The 23,976-nt window shown below is 41.1% G+C and overlaps 1 protein-coding gene across 1 annotated transcript in view; it reads right to left on the bottom strand.

Moving 5' to 3' along the window:
* The window catches only part of ctc1 (CST telomere replication complex component 1), a 127,359-nt gene that overhangs the window by 13,281 nt on the left and 90,102 nt on the right, over nt 1-23,976 (bottom strand). Inside the window, exons 17-21 of the mRNA XM_023346464.1 lie at nt 1,479-1,525; nt 1,338-1,411; nt 1,137-1,272; nt 994-1,065; nt 777-924 (exon numbers count right to left, since the gene is read on the bottom strand). Of these exons, the coding sequence (XP_023202232.1) occupies nt 777-924; nt 994-1,065; nt 1,137-1,272; nt 1,338-1,411; nt 1,479-1,525 (477 nt within the window). The remainder of the gene's footprint in view (nt 1-776; nt 925-993; nt 1,066-1,136; nt 1,273-1,337; nt 1,412-1,478; nt 1,526-23,976) is intronic.

Here is a 23,976-nt window from a genome sequence, read left to right as displayed (position 1 = left end):
CTGGAATGGCGTTTTTGATCAGCTGGCGCGTCAACAAGGATTCCCCTATTCAGCTGCTCGGCGACTTTGTTTGACAGTCGCTAATATTATTCATTCTATAGATATTCATTCTATAGATATTCATTCTATAGATATTCATTCTGCAGATATTCATTCTATAGATATTCATTCTATAGATATTCATTCTGCAGATATTCATTCTATAGATATTCATTCTATTGATATTCATTCTGTAGATATTCATTCTATAGATATTCATTCTGCAGATATTCATTCTGTAGATATTCATTCTATAGATATTCATTCTATAGATATTCATTCTGCAGATATTCATTCTGCAGATATTCATTCTATAGATATTCATTCTGCAGATATTCATTCTATAGATATTCATTCTATTGATATTCATTCTGTAGATATTCATTCTATAGATATTCATTCTGCAGATATTCATTCTGTAGATATTCATTCTGTAGATATTCATTCTATAGATATTCATTCTATAGATATTCATTCTGCAGATATTCATTCTGCAGATATTCATTCTATAGATATTCATTCTGCAGATATTCATTCTATAGATATTCATTCTCATGACTTGTTTCATTAGGAACAGCAATTTTTCTAGTTTAAATTAAACTTCTTGTTGTGAACATCTAGCCCCAGATATTCATCAGTCTAGATCATTTCTCCAGTGTTCTCATATTCTACTATTTTAAACACACTTGTGTGTGTTACCTGTGTGTGTGTGTGTTACCTGTGTGTGTGTGTGTTACCTGTGTGTTTTGCCCCCCCTGGTGGCAGCAGCTCCACTGCAGCTGCAGGTGAAGGACACAGACCACATGACCTTTGACCTGGGCCTCAACAGTCTTGCTGGAGGCCCAGTGGGCCAGGTGCATGCTGGGAGCAGGGGGCGGGGCCAACCTGTAACCAGGAGCAACAGAGGGTCAGCAGCAGGTGAGTCCAGGTGAGTCCAGGTGAGTCCAGGTTTACCTGCTGGAGTCTCCCAGTGATGTCACTGTGACACAGCCAACAGGTGAGAGGGAGCAGTACACAGCACCTGACCTGAGACACAGGTTAGAGGTTAAAGGTCAGACTGGAGGTTAAAGGTCAGCTCCAGTGACCATGTTATCTACCTGGAGATCTTCCTGAGGAATCCTGACAGCAGCACCTGGTTACCTGGCAACAGACCAGGTGGGTAGGGGGCGTGGCTTAGGTCCAGGTACACACAGAGGCTCCGCCCACTCTGGTCACACACCGTGAGACGAACACCTGGAAACACCTGGTTACCAATGGATACCTGCTTCACCTGGACAGGTGAGTGTCATAGTTTTTACCTGAGGCTCCTCCCCTCCTGTCCATCAGACTGACCCTCTCTGTGACCCGGCCCTGGAAGGTCACGACCTCTGACCTGAAACACAGAGACCAGGTGAAGCGGCTGCAGTTCCTCTGGTGGCCACAGGGGGCGACGCTGATACCTGCAGTCCAACACCTGGGAGACCGAGAGGACGGAGGGGGGCGGAGCCTGGAGAGAGAGAGAGACATCAGAACCAGAACCAGAACCAGATCCAGAACCAGATCGAGATCCAGAACCAGAACCAGGCCTGGTGGGTCTACAGTGAGCCGTGACCCCCTGCTGCTCTTTAGTGGTTTGCCGATCGATCGGCCACCGATCAATCAGCTGATTTTATGTGTAACTATTTATTAGAAACATGTCAGCAGTAAAACAGACATGAAGGAAAAACATTATTTTGTGCCTCAGTATTTTAACAAGCTGGAAAAGGAAGAAACTCATAAACTCTGATTATTATTACATCAAATAAAAAATAAACATTAATTAATTTTACATTTTATCTTGTTTACATGTCTAAATATAAACATCTACACATTAATAAGCGTTAGCCTCAGTTTACACATTACTGCTAACGCTCAAACATATTTCTATATCTTGTGAAAATAACCTCCTTATATTTCCTTTTAAATTGTATTTTGACTTTAATTCCTTATTTAACTTGTTCCATAATTTCTCCTCATGAACTGAAATACAAAAACTCTTGTTGTTGTTCATAAACTATGAATCTTTAAGTTTTATCTCTAATAAAAACGTGCTCTATATGATCTCAGGCAGCAGTTTATTACATCCCTTAAACATAAGTTGAGTTATTTTAAATTCCACCAGATCTTCAAATTTAAGAGTTTTAGATTTTAATAATAACAGGTTTATTTTTTCATAATAACCAACATTATTTATGACTCTAATGTTTCTGTAAGATACTTAATGGATATAATTAATTTTGTAATTAATTCCCCAAACCTCTGAACAATATGTTAAATATGGCAAAATCAGAGAGTTAAATAGAATATGAAGTGATTTATTATTAAATAAATATATTTAATAAATCCTGGCTAAAGCTAGAATATTTCTGGCTTCAGCCAGGATTGATTTGCTTTAACTCAGTTTATTCTGTAAATGTTTAATATGAGTTTTCCAACTGATTTTGTTAATTAGTCTGAGAAACCTATTAACATAAATAAACCATGTCTAGAGTTACATCTGCCTGAACTTGAATTTCAGTATTTTTGTAACAATTTCCAACAACAAAGATTTCAGTCCAAATTTAGTGATTTATTGTTAAACCGTTTCTTTAATTTACTGATTTCTGAGGCGACTATGGAAAGTTTTCATCAGAGACTAGAATATTTGCGTCATCAGCAAAGAACACAAATTCTGATACAGTGACCCCTCGGTACCAGGGGCGATTCTAGGATCTGACCTGTAGGGGGGCTGAGCCCCCAGCAGGGCTAAGACCCATGAGAAGATTTTCTAAATCTAACAGCTTATTTACATATATTCACAAACAAAAGAACAATGTTCATTTTACTCAAACATAAACTTATAAAGAGTAAAATCAGAGAAACTTTAACTTTTTCCAGAGGTGAATAAACTCAGTTTGAAACAGAATCTCTAGATCACATCATAGCTGCCAACATCTGTCATTCTCTCGTTTGATCATGTTGGTACTGTTTCTGACCTGTGTCATCTACGAAACTGAGTCTCTGCTGGTGTATGATCGCAACACACTACTAGACCTCCAACCTTTGGTCCAGAACATGATGTTATTTGATGTTGCTGGCCAACAATCCCTGCCCCCACTTTTGTCGGAGATTCCGAGTCACCTGTTCCGGGTTCCTGCGCTGCTTCCACGGAGGAGACGTCGTCGTGGTAGACGAAGCGGCCGGCTGGTGAAGCTGAAATTTTATCTGACGCACTGCTCTCCTTTTACCCGATCATCGTATGGATCATTTTTAGGCTCTCTGGTGCCTCGGCGTTTCTTGGATCCCGTTGATGTCTGCTTGGTGCCCGTGGTCGGCGTTGAGGCCCCTCTGCACCGCCGCCCTTGCCTTTCCCAGCTCTACATGCGCCGACAGTGTCTCCAAAACCTGAGACCGCTGTGTCGGGTTTCCCGACTTGTCGAAGCCCATGATCCAGTTCCTGTCAGGATTGGTCTGGTAAACGCCAGGTCGCTTGGGAATAAAACTTTTATTCTTCGGGACTTTTTTAGTCACCAAGACCTGGATTTCCTGTGCGTGACTGAGACGTGGTTGAGTGTTGGTGAGTCCAGTGCTCTATCTGAGCTTTTACCAGCGGACTGTTCTTATTTTAATTCACCGCGGGCTTCGGGAAGAGGGGGAGGCACAGCGACTGTTTACAAACAGGACTACAGATGTAAGCAGTGTTTTCTACAGACGTCTTTCCCCAGCTTTGAGTTTACGGCATTTGAGATGAGACACGTAAACCCAATTTTCTGTGCTGTCGTCTACCGGCCCCCCAAATATAATAAGGATTTTATAAACGATTTCTCTGACTTTTTATCTGGGATTATAACTAACTATGAACATGTTCTTATTGTTGGAGACTTCAATATACACGTGTGTTGTCCTGATAAACTTCTGGTAAAGGACTTTTTAAGCCTTCTGGACTTTTTAAATTTGGTGCAGGCTGTATCCAGCCCAACACATGAGCACGGACACACACTGGACCTGGTCATTTCCTGTGGTCTGCCTGTGACTAACCTGGAAATCTGTGACTCCGTGCTCTCGGATCACCTGCCTGTTTTATTCAATGTCAGTTTGACACCTATTGCAGTTAAAACTCGCGCTGCTGCTCGGCGCTGTCGGATTATTAACCCTTCCACTGCCACTCAGTTCTCTACTGCTTTTCTTCAGCTCTGTGGATCATCTGACTTTCTCCACTCTGATACAGAAGAGCTCTGGTCCTGGTTCTATTCTTCCTCCCAAACCATCCTGGACTCGGTTGCTCCATTAAAAACCAGGCAGCCAAGGATTAAACCTGAGCCTTGGTTTAATGACAGAACTCGTGCTGCAAGGAAGGAATGTCGTCGTGTTGAACGCAGGTGGAAAAAGGATAAATTGCAGATTACTTTTCAGATTTTAAAAGACTGTTGGCGTCTCTACCAGAGCACGGTTAAAGAGGCAAAAAGGGAATATTTGGCAAATATCATTCTCTTAAACTGCCATAACCAACGTGTTTTATTTAACACCATTGACTCTCTGCTTAATATTCCACAGAATGCCTGTTTGGAAGCGTCTCCTGATGTGTGTGATGATTTTCTGCATTTTTTTATTGAAAAGGTTGGTAGTACCAGGGCTCTTATCACAGCTCCTGACTCTGACCCCTCTGTTTTGGTCCCTCGCTCGGCTGCTTTCGATCAGTTTGTGCCTGTGACTGTCTCACTTTTAGAGGACGCGGTTGGCCATATTAAGCCATCAGGTTCCCCTCGTGATCCTGTCCCTCCACGATTTTTTAAGATATCTTATCTAGCATAGGGCAGCCTGTTCTTGCAATTATAAATAGCAGTCTGTCATCAGGTGTGGTCCCTGCTAGTTTTAAACATGCAGTAGTGCAACCACTGCTTAAAAAACCTGGCCTTGATCAAACTGTTCTGGCTAATTATCGGCCTATTTCGAAGCTGCCTTTTCTTTCTAAGGTTTTAGAAAAACTTGTGTACTGTCAGCTGAAACAGTTTTTAGATTACAATGGCATTCTGGAGGTTTTCCAGTCAGGTTTTAAAACTCTTCATAGCACAGAATCTGCTTTAATAAGAGTTTTTAATGACATCCTTCTTGCATGTGATTCTGGTAACCATGTTGTTCTGATTTTACTTGACCTAACTGCTGCCTTTGATACAGTAGACCACGACATTTTAATATCGCGATTACACCACGTTGTAGGTATTGGTGGCACTGTTCTTAAATGGTTCAGGTCTTACCTGGAGGAGAGAACAATCTCGGTCAAGATTGGTGACTCTGAATCATCTGCTGCTTCAATGCCTTATGGCGTCCCACAGGGCTCCATTCTGGGCCCACTGCTTTTCTCTCTTTATTTACTGCCTCTGGGTTCTGTCCTCAGGAAACATGGGATTTCGTTTCATTGTTACGCTGATGATTGTCAGATTTATTTGCCCCTGAAGCAAAAGGATGTACATTCTATCAAACATCTCCTGGCATGTCTAGGTGATATTAAAGCTTGGTTGGCCTTGAACTTTTTAAATTTTAATGAAAACAAAACAGAGGTGATGGTGTTTGGACCCAGTGGCTCCTGTGAGTCCTCCTCTGTTGACCTGGGACCCTTGGAGGTTTATTTTAAACCTGTTATTACAGATCTTGGTTTTAAGGTGGACAGTGATTTTAAATTGGATAGCCAAATCAGAGCCGTGGTTAAGTCCAGCTTTTATCATTTAAGGCGTCAGTGAAATCTTTTCTTTCCAGGCAGCATTTTGAAACAGTGATCCATGCTTTTATTTCAACTCGATTGGATTACTGTAACGCACTTTATCTGGGAGTTAGTCAGTCGCTGCTCTCACGTCTGCAGCTAGTACAGAATGCTGCTGCACGACTGCTGACAGGAACTCGAAAGAGGGAACACGTGACCCCTGTCCTGGCCTCACTTCACTGGCTGCCGGTATATTTTAGGATTCATTTTAAAATTCTTATGTTTGTTTTTAAATCACTACATAATCTTGCCCCGGCTTACCTCTCTGAGCTTCTTCACCCATACATACCTTATCGATCTCTTAGGTCCGCAGATCAGCTGCTTTTGGAGGTACCGAGATCAAGAAGGAAGCTCAGAGGGGACAGGGCTTTCTCTGTCATGGGCCCCAAATTATGGAACAACTTGCCTTTGCAGGTCAGGGAGGCCCCTTCACTGTCCACTTTTAAAGCTCGTCTTAAAACCCATCTATTTTATTTGGCTTTCAACTCTAGCGGGATCTAGTTTTAAATTGTATGTTTTTTGTTTTTAAACTGTAAGTTTTTATTTTATGCTTTTTTATTATGTTGTGTTTTGATGTACAGCACTTTGTATCAGCTGTGGTTGTTTTAAAGTGCTTTATAAATAAAGTTGGTATGGTATCTGCTAACATTAATGAGACACAAGCAGCTGTGGAGTCACTCAGTCCTGGAGTGGAAATTAAAACAAAATCTACTCAAAACTTTGCATTTCCAGTCATTTGAAGAACATTTTACTAAATGCATAGATTAATAAACCTAAACCAGTTTATTATCAAGGTAGACATTCAGGTTAATGACTATTGAAATGAGTCTTTAACCTGAACTTTATTTGAAATTCAGACTTAGAAATTTTTATCTGAACGTTTTGCAGCTGTTGGCCTTTTTGTCTTTAAACAAGAATGAATGTCCATCTGTGGAAAAGTGAACATGATGAATTAGGGTTTTAATATTTCAGTTCACAGTTCATGAAGTGGGTCTGTCATAGTTTCAGTACCAAACACTTTTCTGTTCATAGAACCAGCCTGACCCAAACATCCTGTACTGGTCTTTAGTTTGACCTTATTTAAGTGACTCCAGAGAGATTTGGGAAATTAATTACAAAACACAACAGTCACTAATCAAACTTCAAAAAAGACCAATAAGAGAAATTAACAAGATTAAGGACCAGGATCAGACTAACACATTATTTATCCAAATATTTTGCACATATACAACATTTTGTACTGAACTATAAAATATTCTTCAAATAAATAAATCCAATGCTGTACACAATTTCATTCATAAATATAAAAATAATTCTAAATTAATTAAGTACTGCATTGGCCATTGCAAAATGTCACTAGGCATAATATTTTATATTGCAAATTGTCATCTGAATAAAGTTGCTGATGATACAAGTCTGGTCCCTTATAGTTGGTTAAAATAATATATATATATATATATATATATATATATATAAGGAAGAGATACACAAGGGAGAATGAATCCAGAAGGATTAACCGGCTCTTCTCCACTCAACCAGCTAAGGTGTACTCTCAATGGCAGGGTAATAACAACAGAGTAGACCCACCAAGGCTGGAGACTGAACAATACTGGAAAGGCATATGGGAAAGGGAGGCGTCCCACAACAGCAATGCACAGTGGTTGATCTCTCTACGAGAGGACCATAATAACCTCCCTGAGCAAGCCTTGGTAACCATCACTGTGACAGATGTCCAAGAAAGAGTCTCAGGTATGAAAAACTGGACAGCACCAGGGCCTGACATGATCCATGCCTACTGGCTAAAGAAACTCACTGCCCTCCATGAGCGACTGGCAGACCAAATGAACCAGCTGCTACAAAGTGGGACTCACCCTGAATGGTTAACTGAAGGGCGGACAATCCTAATCCAGAAGGATCCATCAAAGGGTCCAGTCCCACCCAACTACCGACCAATAACCTGCCTCTCCACAACATGGAAGCTCATGTCAGGCATCATAGCGGCCAAGATAAGCAAACACATGGATAAACACATGAGCACGGCACAGAAAGGTATCGGTGTAAATAGCAGAGGAGCCAAACACCAACTCCTCGTAGACCGCACAGTTGCCCGAGACTGCAAAAACCCGACACACCAACCTGTGCATGGCTTGGATTGATTACAAGAAAGCCTATGACTCAATGCCGCATACTTGGATCATTGAATGCTTAGAGATGTATAACATCAACAGGACTCTGAGAGCCTTCATTGCAAACTCGATGAAGCTGTGGAAAACCACCCTTGAAGCCAACTGCAAACCACTTGCACAAGTGTCCATCAAATGTGGCATATACCAAGGAGATGCTCTGTCCCCGCTACTGTTCTGCATAGGCCTGAACCCCCTCAGCCAAATTATCAACAAGACTGGCTACGGATACCGACTCAAAAATGGGGCCAACATCAGCCACCTTCTCTATATGGATGACATCAAGCTGTATGCCAAGAGTGAGCGAGACATCGACTCACTGATCCACACCACCAGGATCTACAGCACGGACATTGGGATGTCATTCGGACTAGAGAAGTGTGGTCGGCTGATCACAAAGAGGGGGAAGGTCATCCGCACAGAAGGGGTCTCACTCCCAGAAGGAACAATAGCAGACATAGAGGACAGTTACAAGTACCTAGGTATACCACAAGCAAATGGCAACCTCGATGAGGTCACAAGGAAAGGAGCCACAGCTAAATACCTCCAACGAATAAGGCAAGTCCTGAGAAGCCAGCTCAATGGCAAGAACAAAATCCGCGCAATAAACAGTTATGCCCTGCCAGTAATCAGATACCCTGCTGGAATAATTAGCTGGCCAAAGGAGGAGATAAAAGCCACTGATATTAAGACTAGAAAACTACTAACAATGCATGGAGGATTCCATCCCAAATCCAGCACCCTGAGACTGTACACGAGCCGCAAGGAAGGAGGCAGAGGACTAGTGAGTGTGAGAACCACAGTCCAGGATGAAACAACTAAGATCCATAAATACATCAGGGACAAAGCCTCAACAGACAATGTGCTCAGTGAATGTCTCAGACAACAGGGAACGGAGGTTGAGGTGCCAGAGATACCATCATGGGAGGACAAGCCCCTACATGGGATGTACCACCAGCAAATAACCCAAGTGGCTGATATCAGTAAATCCTACCAATGGCTGGAAAAAGCTGGACTCAAGGACAGCACAGAGGCCCTCATCCTGGCCGCCCAGGAACAGGCCCTAAACACCAGAGCAATAGAGGCCCAGATATACCACACCAGACAAGACCCAAGGTGTAGGTTGTGCAAGGAGGCCCCTGAGACAGTCCAGCACATAACAGCAGGGTGCAAGATACTGGCAGGGAAAGCGTACATGGAACGACATAACCAAGTTGCAGGCATAGTGTACAGAAACATCTGTGCAGAATATGGACTGGAAACCCCGAGATCAAAGTGGGAAACACCCCCAAAGGTGGCGGAGAACGCCAGAGCTAAGATCCTGTGGGACTTCCAGATCCAGACAGACAAAATGGTAATGGCGAACCAACCAGACATTGTCGTAGTGGATAAACAACAGAGGAAAGCCGTTGTGATAGATGTAGCAATACCAAGCGACTGCAACATCAGGAAAAAGGAGCACGAGAAACTAGAGAAATACCAGGGCCTCAGGGAGGAACTGGAGAGGGCCTGGAAGGTGAAGACCACAGTGGTGCCTGTGGTCATCGGGGCCCTCGGGGCAGTCACCCCCAAACTGGACCAATGGCTACAACAGATCCCAGGAACAACATCAGACATCTCAGTCCAGAAATGTGCAGTCCTTGGCACAGCCAAGATACTGCACAGAACCCTCAAGCTCCCAGGCCTCTGGTAGAGGACCCGAGCTCAGAGGATAAGAACCACCCGCGGTGGGTGAGAAGGGAATTTTTTTTTTTTTATATATATAACTTTACTGCTTTCTTTAGAGGCTGGTTCTAGGCCAGATTTACCACAGGGCCGTGCAGACAGTGTTTTTATGGAGACACTTAAAAAAAGAATTAAACAAAAACAGATTAATATTTCATCATTTAATAATGTGAACAAAGAGCCACTTGTGTCTCCAGAGATTCAGGTTGCAGATCCTGATCTAGTAGATGGAAAGTGTGATCCTATCTTCATACAGCAGTTAAAGTACCATCATTTTTAATTCATTAAATTCATTTTTATTAAAAATAATTTTAATGTATTTTTAATAATACCTTAAAACGAAAATTGTGAAGAAAAAATATCTACCACTGAATATTAAAAAAGACATTTATTTAGTATAATTTCTTTAGAGCCCCTCTTGGCCCCCGTCTAGAACCGGCCCTGGCCTGCAGGCATTTTTGCTTAGCATGTTTTTTCTTCATTGATAGGAAGTCAGATTATCCAAACTGGTAAACTACATTAATAAAATATTAGTGAAATAAAACATTAAATGACCACTGAACAATTATTCATAAAATATATCAATATTTCTGAATAAAACACACCTGCACCGCAGGCTGCAGAAGAGCCTGACTCTGCAGCCTGATGCTGCAGAGTCAGGCTGCAGAGTCACAGTCAGACGAACAGAGAAATACAAGAGTCACAATTTGTCCTACTGTACTTCGTATTGATGATTAAAATGATTATTTTACTGTAGTTATTTGTAACAAAATATTCTATTTGTTAAAAAAATGCTTGTGCCTGAAAACAGGTTTTGTTCTTTGGTTTCAATGTAGAATATTTAATTGTAAAATTGTAATTGTAAAAAATAAAGGTAAATACTTCATGGGTTTTTTAGGAACACAACCCCCGTGAAAAACGAGGGTTCACCATAGATTAGACACTTTGTTTATGTTGTTTATATACAAACTTAATCAAACTGGTCCCAGTTTGAGGTTCCCCACATACAATCACCAGATTCAATATCTCCCATTGTCACAAATTGTTTTCTGCTCTTTAAATAACTCATCCAGTTCAGAACTTCTCCCTGATAGATATCATGATTTATTGTGTCAAAGTTTTCTTTAGATCTATAAAAACTCCCAGATCATTTCTGACTATCTGTTCATTGGTAATTTCTTCTATTAAGTCAGTTACAGCTGGTGATGTTGACCAATTTGCTCTGAATCCATATTGACTGTTTATGAATTTTCTCTTCTTAAAAAGTTTTTCTAGGATTTTAGAGACCTGAGAGAGAAGAGAGACAAACCTGTAATTAGTGATTATTGCCAGTTTTATACTGGTTATACTGGTTTTATATTGGTTTGATCTTTGCTATTTTCATTTTGTTGGAAAATTGTCCCGTTAAATAAAATTATGATAAATTATAAAAGTTAATATTTAGAGATTCCCTCAATCACCTTTTAATGGTTTTCATGTTCAGATCATCATCAGTGGATGATTTACTTTTATATTTATTCACAATATCAGTGATTTATTTCTCTTAATGGGTTCAGATACATTGAACTTTTATTATTCTCAACATAATTTAGATGAGTTGCTGTTTTTATCGCAGGTATTTTTTCTCCTATATTCACAAAATAACTATTGAATTTATTTACTCTTCATATTGGTAATATTCTGGTCATTATTTTAAAATTCTGTGGATAATTGTTACTGTTAGAAGTTTTCCTGATCTTATTTAAAATGCTCCATTTCGGGGTGTGCCATGGTGGCATAGCGGTTAGGGCAACCCATATTTGGAGGCCTTGAGTCCTCGACGCGGGTTCGACTCCCGGACCCGACGATATTTGCCGCATGTCTTCCCCCCTCTCCTTCCCCGTTTCCTGTCAGCCTGCTGTCATATAAGGGACACTAGAGCCACAAAAGACCCTGGAGGGGTAAAAAAAAAAATCTACATACTTCGCCTTAGTAATATCTTTATTACTACCCTATAGAGCTTTGGAACGTGACGTCACGGCTCTATCAGTAGGGATATGAGCGCCATCTTGTGAGGCCATAAACATAACAGACAAAACAACTTTCTCACAGATATTTAGAATTTTTGAATCTAAGTTACTTAAAATTATTTAGCAATGGTTCAAACTTGCTGCATTATTGGATGTAATGTCTGATCACACGACCGAAACGGTTAAAAAAATGGAAAATGGACTTTAGTTTCACTGTTTTCTGTAAACAACGTGAGGAGGCTAAGCTATCGGAGCTAAACTGTCGGAGCTAAGCTATCGGAGCTAAACTGTCGGAGCTAAACTGTCGGAGCTAAACTATCGGAGCTAAACTATCGGAGCTAAGCTATCGGAGCTAAACTGTCGGAGCTAAGCTATCGGAGCTAAACTGTGGGAGCTAACGGAAAGGAGACGAATGTCCTGGCTATCAGCGGTGAGACGTCCTGATGTTACGTTCTCCAACATCCCAAAATATCTACTAGTTTGCTCCAGACATGTCCAATCTGCTGAGTGTCTAAATTCGCTTGGTTGCTGTTGTGTCATAATGTTTTGCTATGATTTTTTCCGGGTGATTCAGGTTCAGTTTCATTGAGTTCATTTAAGTGGGTCAACCTTGTTTAGGTTGGGCTGATATTTTTTATGTAGCATAGTCCGAGTTTTGTCAGTGAACATCGAGGTTATTCCATTATTGTGAAGTAAACTATTTTACTGGTGTTATCAAGTTTACAGTATTAATACTGATGTGTTCTGATATTATTTCCTCTTAAAGGCAAACCGACGTATGAAATGGATTAGATCAATCCAGACTGAATCTGGGTCACTGCTAGGAAAACGCCATGACATCGGACCGACATGCGCGACAATTAAAGAGACGATACAGCAAAACCACGATGGATCAACAAGTTACAGAGACTGTTGTCATGATTTACCCCAGAAGAGGTAAATAAAACACAGTGGAGGCTGTAGAAGAGGAGGAACCAGGAGAAGAGAAGCTCAGCAAGGCTGCAGACTCTGAAGAGGAACAGGAACCATTTGGGTTGAAATATGTGTTCAGATGGAAGTGGCCGTTTTCTATCATTTCATAATTTAATGTGGTAAAAATTCATGAAACGTTTGATTCAAGTTATATAGTAAACAGGTGATGAAATGAATCACATTTCAAGTAAAAATTGATATTTAAAATATTTCAGGTAATAAACATGTAATGAAAGATTATATTTTTAAATAAACATTTTATGTGATTACAGTAAACAATTATAGAATCAGACATTTTGCAGTAAACATTTAATGTAAACAATCAAACCATTTTTAAAATTTAATGTGTAATTAAAATGTTCAGAGTAAACAATAAAGGTGACAAATAAATGTTATGAAATAGATCATCACACTTTAAAGAAATATTTGTTGTATTTAACATATTTCAGGTAAGAAGTGAACATGTAATGAAATAGATCCTGTCTGAATTTTATGTAATTGAACATTACAGGTGTAACCACTACTTAATTTAATTAGCAATAAATTCAGTAGGAAAGTTACTTTTGTTCTAGGGTCACACAGGAGGATGATAAGCATAAAGTTTTAACAACTCAAGTTTATTTTTCTTTCCCCACAAAAAATAATAATCCAGGTAACACTAATTACCTTAATAAAATTAAGGTATAAAACTTAAATTGTCCACCCTTATATAAAAATATCAAATTAATATATAGAAAATTGAGGGTAATTTTTTTAAACAGTAGCTTTAAAGCTTATTTCAACAAAAGAAATTATATATTCCAGTTAGTCCTTCAATATAACAGTTCAGTCAATGTGCACATAAGTTGTCCGTTATGAAAATGTTCATGAACAAATAGTTTGTGGAATAAAAAAAAGATTTGGGGGCCCCTTTCTTGTTCAATAAGCTTATCTGTCCACGTAAAATATCAGCTACAGCAGCACCAGAACCTCCGTCTTTCCAGGCTTCAGTCCGAGTCACAAAGATGGCGGCGGGACCCTCCTGGTTCTGGAACCACTGGATCGCTCAGATATCGGTCATCAAAAAAAAAACAACCTGCATGCAGAGCGTTAACCGATCAGGCAGGTTTACGGAAATCATAGAAATCTTTCAATTACTTCTCAGTGAAAATCAAATTAGCGTTTAAAATAAACCAAAAACGCTCAGTAATAAAGAAATTACTTAATAAATATCACTTCATCATAAACAGTCTCATTTCACAGAGCTAAGCTGCTTACAGAGAAACACTTTATACTCCGGTTGGTTTTTTAACAGTTCGATAAAAAGTGAGCAGCGTTAGCTCCAGCTAGCTAGCCATTCTGCGTAAGTAAGCAGCTGAAAATAAAACAACAGACTCACCGGAGAAATCTCAGAACAGAATGTACATTATCCAGTTCAAAATAAACAGATTTCTCTCATATCACAGCAGCACTGATGCGTAGTAACTTCTCTACTTCTGCTGAAACGAGCTTAGTCTGCATAGTCTGCCATTTTTTTTCTTCTTCCCTCTTCTTCTCCTACCGACAAGGAGAAATGTGGGTCTAGCGCCCTCTACAGGGCATTCTAAGTGTAGCAGTGTGATGTTATTACACTATTGTAAAGTGGGAAGCTAATCCGGTAGGAAATTATATAAGCACCGGCAGCTTTTATTTTGAAAAGTCGACAGATCCATTTCAAAACAGCGGGTAACTTCCTGTTTCAAAATTATTATTTTTATTAAAATGTAATGTGTTACGAAGGAAAATGCAAATGATCATCTTTACTGTTGAACATATTGAGTTCATGGATTGTTGTTTCGGTGTCAGTTCAGCATTTTAAAAGACAAGTTAACGGATCAAACCATTATAGTCTGTTAAGGGTTTTCCCGCCTCTCCGTCGCTCTTTCTGTCCGGATTCTGTGGGAGAAGGTATGAAGTTTTGCTTTCTGGGTTCAATAAGTGTTTTTAAGCATAATAAGGGACAAATTGATTATTGTTCTTGTAAGATAATGTGCTTTGGAGCACTTATACTGTTAAACAGTGATAGAATTGTGTTAACAGCTAGTTATGCTACATGAACCATTGCTAATGGAAATGCTACATTCATGTGCTAGAAATAGTGATGTTCCTGGTTAAACAGGCTCTGCGGAGCACTGTGGCAAGGAAAGCCGTTTTAATCACTATTTTCTGCTGTTTGAATGCAGGAGCATTAAAAGTGCCTTCAGAGCCGCTGTTGTCTGGCTATTATTTCACACAACGCAGAATCAACTACGCTACATAAGAACTAACAAACAAACACATTAAACATACAGACAGATCAGCATAGTTTATGGGGGTTACACAGGTAACAAATGTGATGATCATCTGATGTAATACATTTTATGAACATTTAAAAAAAAAAATTTTTAAATATAAAATTAGTTAAAAAATAAAACGGATCAAAATGTAATAAAGATGATCGATACAGTCTAGTAAAATAATTTCACACTAATTTTGAGTTAATGGGGCAACGATTTGGAAGCTATGGAAGAAAACATATTTACTATTAAAATGATTTATCCATCCATTTTCTTACACCCTGGTCCCCAGTGGGTCAGGAGGAGCTGCTGCCTCTCCAGCTAACGTTCCGGGCGAGCGGCGGGGTCACCTGGACAGGTCGCCAGTCAGTCAGTTAACATTTTAATAGAGGATAGTGTGCCTCGTGTAATAGCATGAATTACCACTTTTTTGTATCAGTTGGTCACAAGGCATTTATTTACAGGAGTGTTTGGTTCGGAAATTGACGGTCCCTATGTGAACCGCCAAGTGCTTGAGGAGGGAGCGCTAGAGAACAGCTGGCCGGAATTAGCGTTCATAAATCGGATCAACCTTGAGCTAAACGCTCCTTACACCCCGGAGCCCGAAAATCCAATATCCAACTTGAAACAACTTCGATGCGGTTGGTAGCAATGAAAATGCCGGAAAAAGTTTGTTTTGGTCTGTGGCCATACAAGATGGCGCCCAGCGACGTAAACATCACACGCAGTGACGTTGGTTCCAAAACTCTTTAAGAGATTGGATAGTTATCCAATCTCTTATTGGAGCTTGGATAAGAGATGGACCTTGTTAGAGATTTTTTGGTATTATCATTTTATTATTACTTTAGTTCACATTCAGCCTATAGATCATTGTGATTTTCTGTTTAAAGTGTTCTCTTCCTTATGTGTGTATGGAGGTCACTACTGTCTGTTCAACTTCACGAGAAATAGTTAACACTGAGTTTCTCAGACCTTAAATCCTTTTGCAAGAACACCTCCTAATTTAGTAACTACCTGTGAGCAATCGTATTTTGTTTTGTTGACAGTATTGACCGAGATTTGAACCGGGCTCAGACCTTTGATCAGATATCACATCTGGAACTGGGTTGTTAGATGTTTGGGTTAGAAGGTTTTACGACCTCTGCTGTTTTTCCTGACTGCCCCCTTGCCTGTTCTTCTTTGACAATAAAAACAGGAGCTCATGTGAAAGCAGATCAGAACGCTCTGTGAACGGCTCGGAGGAGCAGTTGGCAGAGACTTCTCCTTTTGCAAAAGCTTGACATGAAATTCATATACGTTGTCTGTGGTTCTTTCTTTTAATGTAGGTTCAAAAGGAAAAATACCCATCAGACCTTACCAAGCTCCGCCCACAACCGACCCACGTGACCGCAAGTCTCACAAACAAAACCTCGCAGCTCGTTGTTTCTATGTAAACATGACTGATTAGTGAATCATTTCTACCGGATTTTCACAATAAATCAGCTGCTAAATGGACAGAGGAACTCACAAGTTCATGTCATCAACTGGGAGGAGGTTACTGGTTTCTCAGTCACAAGCTGGTTGCAAACCTGAGGCCAGCAGGTGTCAGTCAGTTATGGTAGATCTGAACTTTGACCTCAATATGAGAAGCTACAGACTGATAGGAGGAACCAAAGAGCTCTGTAAAGGTAAAGGCAAATCTTCTGAAGTTGGGATATAATTCATTTAATTTCACATAATTACCACGGTAGAAGCCATTTGTTTGTTAAAATGTTATGAAATATATTTGTTCTGTTTGATGTTTGTTGTGAATGACGTAAACTCACAAACGAACGAGGTAATTAGTCCAACGTTTAGAAACTACAGCGGCTGTAATGAGCCACAGCAAAGGGAAACAAAGGTAAAATAACCTGAACAGGTGATCAACTCAAAACCACTCCTACCTTTTTACTCTCTCTCTCTCTCTGTAGTTTAAACACACCTGTTACCGTGGCAACCGCCTGCGTCCCGCAAGACGAGCAAAGATTACGTTAAAAACATAACATTCAGTCCGTTACGATATCAAGTTTCCAGGCTTGATATTTATTTCTTGATTATTAATCAGCGCTTCCCTGAACACAGCGATGGTTGATTGACTAGCTGTACTTGGTGCTAACGTGGCTAACACGAGTAACAGGTTAGTCCAAAGCCTTTTCTGCTAAAATAAAATCTTTAGTGTATGTCAGATACAGACACATTGCATATTGATCTGTTTAGCTAACGTCAGACTGTGTAGCAGACAGGCTACAAGGTGTAGAAGTTGTATCAGTTCTGCCATCATGCTGTACTTAGCTAACGGGAAGCTAAGTGTGTTTGTGAGACGGCCACGTAGAATGGGCATCAGCCAATGAAACGCGGCCCTGTGGTAAGGTCCATTATCCAAGAGGATCAGCATCACGAGTTTTGTGATGCTGATTTGAGATGTCGCCCCCTGGTGATCGTTCATGGAGAGCAGATGATGTCATCATAAACAGGAGCCTGATCAATGATTGGCTGAGAGCGGCGAGGTCTGATGCTGATAGGCTGGTGGCAGATGAAGGTGACGCAGCGATTGGATGATCCAGGTGAGGCTGAAGAGTTTTCCAGTTTGAATTTACACCAAGGCTTCATTTCACATCTTTTATTCTATGAATTAATCTCCTTAAATTAATTTATAGATTTATTAATCAATGACTCTTCTGACCGAACCGTCTGTATTGATCAGTTTTTTGCAGTCAGACTGTGAACTCTGGTAAACGATCAGTTATATCATCTATTAATATTCCACTAGTTAAACTATTTTGTAAAAATATCATCAGTTAATGTTCACAGTGCGATGCAATGCGACTGGTGATCTTAGACTCTAATGGTGTTAATAAATTATTCTGTTTATTTGGATTTAGAAGATCAACTTTGAAAACCCCACAGATAAATAAAACTTATTGATTAACTTTAATAATTTTTTCTTCCATCCAGTTATTGAATATTTCTATATTTGATCCACATTCAGTTCATTAAAACATTCTTCTGTTTTTCCAGGAGTTTTTCTATAGTCACACATTGAACAACGTTCTCCATGACAGCTGACTTTGTTTCTATCGTCTAATAATTAATGTTCTTGTTCACTAAAACAGCTACTCCACCTCCATTTTTGTTCTCTCTGTTTTTACAAACCATTTCACTATTTTCACTATTGAGCCTCGTTTCTGATAATGTGATGATATTAAAGGTCTGAGTTGTTGGACAGTTTTATGTTGTAGAAATTTGCATACAAGCTTCTGCTGTTAAAGTGAATTATTGAATGTTCAGTTTTAATGCTGAACTGGTCATCAGTGTTAAAGTGACAACTGTTGTTGATACCAGTAAAAACAAAATGTTATCAGGATCAATGTCATTTTCTATGTGTTGCTGATGATAGTCTTTGTACTGAAATGTAGTCACTTCCACATCCTCATAATCACAGATTTTTCCATTGGGGCGCATCAGCTGGGCCAGTTGCCATGGTAACATTTGTATATCTGACTAGTAATTGGCATGCTGGATGCAGACCGTGTCCTCTAAACATCACTGGGTAATTTTGGGGAGCTCAAGTGGTGATAGGTGATCAGCTCATCATAACAGAAATAATCAATGTCTCTTCTTTGACGTGCTGCTCTAAAATCCTCCATCAGCTCCGCCCTCCTCTTCCTTACAGCAGCTGTGAAATCCTCACTATTGTAGATTCTGGATCCCTTAAGTCAGTGGACCCTAACCTTTTAATCACCGCGGCCCGGTGTTCTGACTATCTGTGCTACCTCATCAGATTTTCCTACCATGGCATAGATGGCTAAGTCTATCTGTCAGTGCTACCCGTCTAAAACTGCTACTGTCATGTTTGCAAAGAGAAAGCTACAGCAGGTTGTGTTGATGTTAAATATATTTTATAATATTATTTGAGTGACTGAAGTGGAAGCTTAGCAGTTATGCTTAGCTTAGCATTGGAACAATTTATATCCATGATGAAACCACAAGAAGATCACTTCCTTCATCTGAATATCCTACCCGTTTAAAATGAAAAGCTGTAGATGTATGCACTAAGTTGCAATCCTCACACACAGAGGGCGTTTTCATCATTGCTGGGGATTTTAACCAGGCCAACATGAAGACTGTTCTCCCTCACTTCAACCAGTATGTGGATTTTCCAACCAGGGGAGTGAATACTCTAGACTTGGCCTACACCAACATCAAAGAAGCATTCAGAGCAGCCCCCTGCCCCCACCTTGGCTCTTCAGACCACCTTTCTGTTATGCTAATTCTTGCATACAAGCCCCTGCTGATCAGAACAAAACCTACAGTGAGGCAGGCGAGAGTGTGGACTGAGGGGGCCATGGAGGCACTTCAGGACTGTTTTGAGTGCTCTGACTGGGAGATGTTCAAGGCAGCAGCCACTTACAACGACCAGATCAACATCGATGAGTACGCCATGACTGTGTCAGCCTACATCAACAAGTGCACAGAGGACGTCAGCATCACTAAGTACATTATCACCCGGGCCAACCAACAACCCTGGATGACTAAGGAGGTACGGGAAATGCTAAAAGCAGGTGTAACCCACATAAAGTGGGTATGCCACTTTAAGAGAAGAGGTTAAGGAAGCTGGGTGGTCTGCCTGGCCAATGAGAAGTTTGGTTTCCAGAGCGTCTGGACCAATCAGGGTGCAGGCTGCCGTTGTGGATCCCGCCCTTCTCCCCCGGGTCTGCAGTACCGTTGGTTTTGCTCTAGAGATCCGACGCGGTGAGACTGCTGAGCGGGGCAGCGCCAGAGTATGTATCCCGACAGTTAAAAGTATTTTTTACGTGCTGTATTAACTGTATTGTGGATAAACTCTTTTGTAAATAGATTTTATGTTGATTGTCCAGCTTTTGTGCTGGAAATTATTTATTAAATGAATACAAACTGAACTTCAGTTTTTTACCGTTAGAGCCGTTAGGAATCGTTGGCTCTTTCTGGCAGTTATTTCAGCTTGTTCTTCGTAGATAAAAGGTAAAATTTAGGCTTTAACATAATTTTATTTTATTAAGTTTATATTATTTAGATCAAATATGCCTTGTTACATCGTTTAGTGCCCCACGCATCCGGATTGAGACCCACTATATGGTTGTCTGAAGTGTGTCGCACTGAGATCGGTGAGCATATTCGGAGCCTTTTATTTGTGTTTTTGTCGTTTGTTACATTGTTGTTAAAAGAATATCCGTTGTTTTAGTAACTAGGTAATGTTTTGTTACTGTGTTGGAAAGAAGGATTAAAGCTAGAACGGCTTGGTAAAGTCCTGTATTTCTGCTGGTCCTGTCTGTTGACAGGTCAGTTTTTTTTTTATACTGGATCATTCCTGAAGTGGATCCCTCCTTTGATATTGATGGCGAGCCTTCCCACCTGGACCTAAAGAGAGAACCAGATTTCGTCTATCCCATTTGGAGTCATGCTGCACCCTGCGGTGTGGTAGGAGAGCAACATACATCTTCACACACGGTTATGTGTGAAACCTACAACTGACATTCTCCATTATTATTGTTTTTTTTATTTATTGATTTTTGGACAAAACTGTTTGGATTGTTTTATTTCGGACATTGTGACGCACAGCTGTGGTGGAAATTCTCCTGTGAATGAAGTTGAATCAAACCAAATTGGGATTAATTTGATTAATCTGCTGACTAATACAATTTGGAGTGCAGATTACCAGGGTGCACCCGAATTATTTGAAATTAAGAATTAGCACTTGGCCAAGTATTATTGTTAATTCTTTTTTTTTTCATTTTATTGTGTGTAATTTTATTTTCATAATTGTGTGTTTTGTGCAACTGTTAATTGTGTGTTTTCTGTCACTAAAACCAGTTCTTTAAATACACCCAACTGCCCTTGTGTGTCATTTAAACACTCCACTGTGCTCCGATAGCCGAACCTATTGGCCCATTTATCCAAAATATATGTAATACCCTTCTCTACTGTGTTACACACGGAACTCAGCCTTCAAGTCTGGCGACAAGGAGGCACTGAGGACAGCGAGAGCCAACTTGAACCGTGCTATCAGGTTAGCAAAGCGAACCCACAGTCGAAAAATACAGGAGTTCTTCCACGACACCAGCAACACCAGGAGTATGTGGCAAGGCATAAAGGCGATCACAGATTACAATCCATCCTCCTCCCCAGTGGGCGAAGTTGATGCTGACTTTCTAAATGGACTCAATAACTTCTTTGGGAGGTTCGAGGCACTGAACAGTACTCCGGCAAAGAAAACTGTTCCCCACCAGGAAGAGGAGGCACTCTGCCTGGACACAGCCGATGTGTTGAAGACTCTGAAAAGAGTCAACCCACGGAGGCCCCAGGCCCCGACAACATACCTGGGCGGGTGTTCAGGGAATGCGCAGGTCAGCTGGCTGGTGTCCTAACAGACATTTTTAACACCTCACTGGACCAAGCCACAGTGCCAGCCTGTCTCAAAACTGCCTCCATCATTCCGGTGCCAAAGAAACCTCAAGTCACCTCTTTCAACGATTACCGGCCTGTGGCACTGACTCCCATCATGATGAAGTGCTTTGAAAGGCTGGTAAAAGAACACATCGTCTCCAGACTCCCCTCCACATTCGACCCGTTCCAGTTTGCCTACCGCCGAAACCGCTCCACTGAGGACGCCATCTCCTCCGCCCTACACCTGAGCCTGGCTCACCTGGAGGAGAAGAACACTCATGTGCGGATGTTGTTCCTGGACTTCAGCTCAGCGTTCAACACAATCATCCCACAGCATCTGGCAGGAAAACTGGGACACCTGGGCTTCAGCACCCCCCTGCGCAACTGGCTGCTGGACTTCCTCACCGACAGACCTCAGTCAGTCCGGATCGGACAACACACCTCCGATGTCATCACCCTCAGCACAGGCTCCCCTCAGGGCTGCGTCCTGAGCCCTCTGCTGTTCACTCTGATGACACACGACTGCGTCCCCAGGTTCGCCACCAACCACATCGTGAAGTTCACGGACGACACAACGGTGGTGGGCCTCATCAGAAACGACAACGACCTGGACTACAGAGAGGAGGTGGAGCAGCTGGTGGACTGGTGCAGAGACAACAGCCTGATCCTGAACGTTGACAAGACGAAGGAGATGATCGTCGACTTCAGGAAGAACCGGCCCAGCCACGCTCCACTGCTCATCAACAGCTCGGCTGTGGAGGTGGTCAGCAGCACCAAATTCCTGGGGGTTGTCAAGAAAACTGGCATAAGGGTATGAGATCTTTCCGGGTGCATGCAGGAAAGGTGCATAAAGGCCCGATAGAACATAAGTAATCTTGTAGTTTGATTAAAAGCTAATTAAATTGAATATGAATGAATAGTAAAATGAATACAAGTAATCACATAATAACCTTCTGAAAAGCATTTTTCTGAAATATGATCAGTAATGATTTCTGTAATGATTTAACTGTGGAAAGATTATGGTTGATGAATTATAATAAGTAAGAGATGTGATTGATTATTAACTGAGGATCAAACTTGTGATAATGTGCAGTTGAGAATCAAACTTGTGATAATGTGCAGATGTAAGTGAGTTATAGGAAAAGAGAGGAATGCAGTACAGCCCTGAAACAGGAAATGTCGCAAGCAGTTCTGAACAGATGGTCAGAGCACACAGGATGGGAGGTGTGTTGAGTTTGGCTGAAGCAACGGAGAAAGGGGAAGTACGGAACTTTCCACTGCAGTCGGCAACAACAGGTTGGGCAAGGTGGGAACTTTTTCATAAGAAACAGCAGGTGTGAAGCAAGTCACGTAGACCAAACCTCCTCCATACACACACATGGAAGAGAGACGCATAAAAAGGGGCTGAAAAGAGGAACCAGTTGTTCCCAGTCCGGCGGCGCAGAAGGAGAGACAACATGCAGAAGCAGATTGAGCTACGGACCGCACTTCAGAACCACGGGAAAAGCTCGGACTTCACGCCGCTAAGAAAGGACTGGGTCCCATCGCCCCATCTCTGGTTCTTCATTCGACCGTTGGTCTCGTCTCAACCCAGCAACAATTTTAAACTCTGCAACAAGACTTGGAGGAAGGACAAAGGTCCCTCAGGGATGAGGAACTGTGTTTTGCAAAGGATTCGGACCCGTTCTGCTTTGGTTCCTTTCTAAGAAGGGTTTTTCCACACAAGGCAAAGACCTCGACCAAGAATGCTAGAAATTCCGGTTGCCAAAAGATCCACCATCATCTGGGTATGAGTTGAATCTGCTCATTGAAATTTCATTTCAGAACGTGCGACTTAACTCTTAGGGAGAGGAGACAGGGTAGTATGATTGTACATGTAAATTTTATTACACTGTTTTTGATCTATATACGATTGATTATTGATTTGTATGTCGCATATCCCTGCTTAAGCTTGCTTAATAAATTTATACTACAAAATTCTAATGAGGTTGGTGGACATTGGAATTAATAGAGTCATTTAATCTTTGTCCAGTTCTTTTAATTAAGGTAAAACTAATGTACATGATTCCAGTAAATAGGAGGCTTCATAATTTCCTTTGGTGAGAGTAAATAATGACCCTGGGACTTACATCTAAGTCACTAAACATAATCTAGCCGGTTCCAAGTGCAAGTTATGATTTAGAAAGTGGGCTACCGTTAACAGAAGTGGTTATTGGAATTATGCAGCTGCGAGGGCTACTCAGCTGATTGTTTCTTAACTGTAAAGGGTCATAACTTCTGGATTGGAGGTAGTTAGAGCTAGACGAGTCACTTTCGCCACCAGTTTAAATAGATTATCTCTTATAGAGTACTTTTAGGGTAATACCCAGCTCTCAGAGATTTTCCGGACCTGTTAGACGGAGAACTGGTCAGTAGGCAGCCCTGTGAAGTAGTGAGGAGTGGGCGGGGCTAACTATTGCAGGATAACCTTCATGGCGCCCAACGTGGGGCGGCGCACAACTGAGTAGGCGGGCCCCAAAGAAACCAAGTCAGTAAAAACAGATGTGAGACTCTGAATA

The sequence above is a fragment of the Xiphophorus maculatus genome, chromosome 14 (assembly GCF_002775205.1).
Source record: "Xiphophorus maculatus strain JP 163 A chromosome 14, X_maculatus-5.0-male, whole genome shotgun sequence".
NCBI classification, from domain to species: Eukaryota; Metazoa; Chordata; class Actinopteri; order Cyprinodontiformes; family Poeciliidae; genus Xiphophorus; species Xiphophorus maculatus.
This window is presented reverse-complemented; position numbering and strand designations above follow the sequence as displayed.